This window comes from Rutidosis leptorrhynchoides, chromosome 11 (assembly GCF_046630445.1).
Source record: "Rutidosis leptorrhynchoides isolate AG116_Rl617_1_P2 chromosome 11, CSIRO_AGI_Rlap_v1, whole genome shotgun sequence".
In the NCBI taxonomy this organism is placed as follows: Eukaryota; Viridiplantae; Streptophyta; class Magnoliopsida; order Asterales; family Asteraceae; genus Rutidosis; species Rutidosis leptorrhynchoides.
Window position 1 is genome coordinate 108,756,680 of NC_092343.1, and position 6,135 is coordinate 108,762,814.

Below are 6,135 nucleotides of genomic sequence, written 5' to 3' on the forward strand. Positions count from 1 at the left end.
TCTATGATAAGGCGAGAAGCTTAGACTTTATGTCTATGTCAAGGTATAAAGCTTAGAGTTTATGACTATGACCAAATCACGTGATGAGCTTGGATTATTATCCATGTAAGTGCAAGCTTGGACGAGGTCCATGTTAAGAGTGAGCTTGGATTTATATCCATATTAAGTGTAAGCTTGGACGAGGTCCATGTTAAGAGAAAGCTTGGATTTATATCCATGATTAAGTGTAAGCTTGGACAATGTTCATGTAATGTGTTAGATTGAATTTACATTTATGATAATGTTTTAAGCGTGAATTATGTACATGTTATGTGTTAAGATTTAGCGTATGTCTAGGAGGCAAGATGATCAAGCCCGAATCACGAAATCAACCATTGGGTTGGAAGGTTATAGTTACGTTATGATTATGTTTATGTTTTAAGTTTAAGATATGTACTTACCATTAACTCACTAAGCGTTTTGCTTACCCCGTTATGTTGTTAATGTTTGTTAGGTTCTTATGCATCGTGAAGGTTTGGGACGACAAGGTTTTAGAGGAGCATTCGACACTTATCAAGTGGTATGCAAGTCTCTTAATTGAATCTAGCTTTACGATAACCGCTTATGAACGCCAAGAGTCAAATGTGTATTAAGACAAAAGATGTTTAAATTGTGTTTTGGAAGTAAGTGCTAATTTCGGTATTATGGGTCAAAAGAGACATGTTAAATTGGGCAACGGGTCGTGCGCGACCAAGCAATGTTTGTGTTTCTTTACGATGAATGTAAGTGTTAGAAGTTAAGCTTGTTTATGTATTATGTTGTCAAAATGTATTGGGTGATGATGAAATGGTAAAAATGTGGTTTTTATAACATGTTGCAGCTCAGCACCAGCTCACGGGTCATGTCGCGCCGCGACAACTTGTGCCGCGCCGCGACATTGAACTTATTTTGGTAACAGAAAGGCTGCTAAGCATGAGATAAAATCCTTTTATATGTCGCGCCGCGACAATGGGAGTCGCGCCGCGGCAAATAACTGGGTCTGGGCAGACACCAAATTAAAAAAAAAAAAAATCTATCGTTTAAGGGCGTTATAACAGAAGCTAGGGTTTATGGTTTGGGTTGATCTAGCACTCGATGTGGAGCAAAATCACTGATTGTTTTACGTTCAAAATAATATTTTTTACCAGATTAACAATTTTACTTAGCAAAAACACGAATCAACACGTAAAAATTATGAATTAAAGTGGGTTTTCAACAAAAACACTAAAAACACAATTTCTAAAACAATTTTAACAAAAATCAAACTTTTAATCAATCACACAAGCTCTGATACCACTTGTAGGATCGTGTAAACAGGATTAAACGATCTTAGATTCAATAACGAGTGCGGAAAATCTCGTTATTGGGTTTTATACTCAAAATACTCTAATAACCTTTTATCTTAATAAAGAAAACGACTTTAGTATGTTAAAGATCAACTTAGATGAATGCTAGAACACCTGGGTATCAGTTTAGACTTGTAGAATAGATTGGGATTCGTAACCCTAACAATAAACCCGTAATACCCATTATATACACACAGCGTGTGCAACCATGCGGTTGCACCTTGCAATCGTGAGGTTGCCTGTCTAACCATACAGTTGCATTCCAACACTGAAAGTTAAACGTTAAAGCATTTCAACGTGATTGTAATGAACTTGGGGACTATAATGCACCAACAATATGCTTCATTGGTTCTTCTTTCTCTACACCACCTTCATGAATAAATTTCAATCCACTAGCAATATTGATGCATATCTCTGGGCGTTTTGTCCATGTAAGAGTAGCATCATCCAAATGCTTATCAAGTCTGCCATTTTTTGCATGCTCATAAACAATGACTTTCTCATCCATTTCGTTACAATATCCTGCAAAACCAATGATATTTGTGTGCCTATACTTGAAAAGAATTTCAAGTTCTGTCAGAAACTGACGATGTCCTTGACGCGACTTGCTATCCCACCACTTTGCAATAATGGTTGTACGTCCATTAACATTTGGAACTTCTTGATATAGCTTCCATAATCTTCCTTCTCCAATGCAATTTGAATCACTAAAGTCTCGTGTGCCCAATTTCAAGGCTTTAAGTGACATATGGAGGTTGTCTTTGCTGTTTTTCTGTAAAATTGTGATCAAAATTAGTCAACTTTACAATTTTAGCAGCAACAAAAATAAAAAAAAAAGTTACTTGCTTGAAAATTTAATGCTTTCTGGAGTTCTTAGATGATGACATCCATTGTTGGACGCTCAGATTGAGTTTTTGCTACACACTAATATGCGATTTTTAAAAACGTTTCTAAAGAATCTTGATTAACTCCTCCATTTAACATGGAAATGTTTTCGTCGGCTTCTTTTATTTTTAGATCGACCAAATTCTTTATCATTCCGTCAGTGAAGCATTGTCGTGCTACCGATGGGAGCCCCTTGTCATTATAACTTTTATCATATGCCAACTTTCCACACATGATTTCAAACAGAACTACTCCAAAAGAATAAATATCTGACTTTGTTTTCAACTTACCGGTACTCAAATACTCTGGATCCAAGTATAAATCTGTACCGGCAATATTGTAGGTAATGAGTGTGCTACCTTGTTGACATGCATGGTGTAACCTGGAAAGCCCAAAATCTGCGTTCTTTGCCACCCAATTTTCATCCAACAAAATGTTAGCGCTCTTTATATCACGATGTATAATAGTTTCTCTGCACTCTGTATTTGTGTGTAAATATTTTAACCCTTGAGCAATGTCAATGCTTATTTGTATACGTTGAGCCCATGTAAGATTCGTAACGTTGTCAGTGTTCCCAAAATACTCATCAAGGCTTCCATTAGGACAAAACTCATAAACCAGAATCATCTCAGGTCCTTCATCACAAAAGCCAAGAAGAGAGACAATGTTTTGATGCTTACAATTACTAAACATTTCAATTTCTGCAAAGAACTCTTGTTCTCCTTATCCATCTACTCTACTAAATATGCGTTTAATAGCGACATAGCTATTTTTCTTAAAAATTTCATCTATATTCTTTCCTTCAATTAACGGTGAATTTATATCATCATAATGGCTGAGTTTTGCTTTGTACACCATACCGTAACCCCCAAACCCGATACAGTGTGTTTTGGAGAATTTATTGGTTGCTAACTCAATATCACTCAATCGAAATTTCAAGTGATCCAAATTTCTTCCCTGCAAGATTATGTGTAAAAATGTTGAGTTAAACACTATACTACATGATGAATAGTATATTTTCTATCAAGAGCATGACTTATGCTCACACAAGTAACACCGAAAACTTTGACCAGGTTCTGTCACATCAGCACCACAAACTCATACTACTTGATAACACATAAAACTAGGCCCAATATAGTTCTTTAATTATGGATAATAATGAATTACGGATAATAATGAATTGCAAACAAACTTAATTAGACAACTTTTAAGATGAATAAATCTTCAATTAAAACCCTAAAAATAAAAAAGACTACCAAATCTTATATTTTGCAAAAAGTAAAACTTGAACCTCAACCACATGAAATAAAAGCCCACACATAGAGAGACATACACCTAGCTTTTAATGTCATAGAAAAGCTTCATGATTTGAAAAGATCAAGAAACTTAGTATATATACTCAAAGTTCAAATGGAAAAAAAGGTATGAGAACTTTTAAAATTGAAAGATTTTTACACGTGAGTAAGTAAAATCACAAATGAATATGAATGTCGATTGAGATCATAATTAAACATAAAATAATTTGAGAAAACCTTCAATATACCTTTATACTCAAATATATAAAAGATAAATATAAGTCTGGGTCAACAACACATGCAGAGATAATTGAGATAACAACTATCTACCACAATAACTTCAATCATAATCACAAAGAAATTAATTACCTTCAAGCAGGGAGATCTACCTTGAACTACAGCTATTAATGTTCCTTCAATATAAATGAAAAATTATTATGATAAAATAATAATTAATTTAGGTATTTAAGTTGAATATTATGCAGTAACAGTTTGGATTAAGTATAAAGATAATAAAGTATATTAAAGATAACTAAAAATTTGCAAACTGCAAGGTGTTGGTCCATTTGTGATGACATGACTTTCCATAACGGAGTTGAGAGGTTCGACTCCCAAGCACTACAAAAAATACTTCCCTTATGGTTACCGTCCATTTCATGGGCCTCGGAGATTTCGGACGTCTATGCATTTGAGCCTTATCAGAGGAGGTTTTACCACACGTGATGAAAGGACCCGTTCATATACATTATAAACGATTCACAATAGTTGATTACATTGCGAGGTATTTGACCTCTATATGATACATTTTACAAACATTGCATTCGTTTTTAAAAGACAATCTTTCTTTACATCGAAAATTGACAGGCATGCATACCATTTCATAATATCCACTATCCAACTATAAATTAATTTAATAATAATCTTTGATGAACTCAATGACTCGAATGCAACGTTCTTCGAAGTATGCTATGAAAGACTCCAAGTAATATCTTTAAAATGAGCAAATGCACAGCGGAAGATTTCTTTAACACCTGAGAATAAACATGCTTTAAAGTGTCAACCAAAAGGTTGGTGAGTTCATTAGTTTATCATAATCATTTATTTCCATCATTTTAATAGACCACAAGAATTTCATTTCCAGATCTCATAATTATACGTCCCATGCATAGAGACAAAAATAATCATTCATATGGTGAACACCTGGTAACCGACATTAACAATATGCATATAAGAATATCCCCTATCATTCCGGGATCCTCCTTCGGACATGATATAAATTTCGAAGTACTAAAGCATCCGGTACTTTGGATGGGGTTTGTTAGGCCCGATAGATCTATCTTTAGGATTCGCGTCAATTAGGGTGTCTGTTCCCTAATTCTTAAATTACCAGACTTTAATAAAAAGGGGCATATTCGATTTCGATAATTCAACCATAGAATGTAGTTTCAATTACTTGTGTCTATTTCGTCAAACATTTATAAAAGCGCATGTATTCTCAGTCCCAAAAATATAAAGGGTAAAAAGGAAAATGAAACTCACCATACTGTATCTCGTAGTAAAAATACATATAACGTCATTGAACAAGTGCAAGTTTGGCCTCGGATTCACGAACATATCAATATTGAGATTCAATATTGCAGGAAAGGTACGTAAACGCAACGGAGATGATAAACACTATATTGACCTCACGAGCATACCCATGAACCATACTCAATCACCTCCATAGCTATAACCCATAATTTCCTTAATCTTATCCCACTCGAAAAAACAACTTCGAAATCACTCGGACAGCACTCCGTCGTAATATTTTATGTATACTAATAATATCTTGAGATAATACGGAGTAAATATATATATGTAAATCGATTGAGAGAGTTTAGAGAAAACTATTTTCAAGTTTTTATGAAATAATGAAACCTATTGAATTCTATTTATAATAGATTTTTGAATTATTAAAGTGAATTATTAAAGTATGAATTATTAAAGTGAATTATTAAAGTATGAATTATTAAAGTGAATTATTAAAGTATGAATTATTAAAGTGAATTATTAAAGTATGAATTATTAAAGTTAAAGTAAAGTAAAAAATAAAGTAAAGGAAAAGTTTAAGTATAGTAAAAGTATAAAACTATGTACGTATAATACGCGCATAAATATATATAATATTAATTTAAATCGTTATATATATTTAATAAAATAAAATATAAATATCGTTATCTTTATCATACTAGTTAAGTAATGAGTTGTCAAAAGTGGTTCTAGATATTTATAAAAGTTATATACGTTTTAATAATAAAGTTCTTTTTAAACTGAAAACGTTTTTGTACGTTTGAAACTAAATAGATCAATCGAGTCTTTATGAGATTCAATCTTCCACTATCCTTTGTCTAGTTCTCAATGATTGACAATTTGTTCATATTTATAAATCACTTTACCATTTTCCGAATATTGTTAAAATAAAAAGATTTCTCAAATCAACGTGGGCCTTTCAACGGAGACTTGTAATCATAATTCAATATATCTGATAATTCAATCATTTGATCTTATCTTCTAATTCCATTGATAAACATTTTGAAACAGATACAATCATA

General features: G+C 32.8%; 1 protein-coding gene across 1 annotated transcript; it reads right to left on the reverse strand.

Annotated features, from left to right (window-relative positions):
• Positions 1 to 1,683: 1,683 nt before the first annotated feature.
• Positions 1,684 to 2,942, reverse strand: LOC139874854 (receptor-like protein kinase ANXUR2). Its single transcript, XM_071862249.1, has 2 exons — positions 2,334 to 2,942; positions 1,684 to 2,136 (listed from the first exon to the last, which is right to left on the reverse strand). The coding sequence occupies exons 1-2, from the start codon at positions 2,940 to 2,942 to the stop codon at positions 1,684 to 1,686; spliced, it is 1,062 nt and encodes a 353-aa protein (XP_071718350.1).
• Positions 2,943 to 6,135: the final 3,193 nt, after the last annotated feature.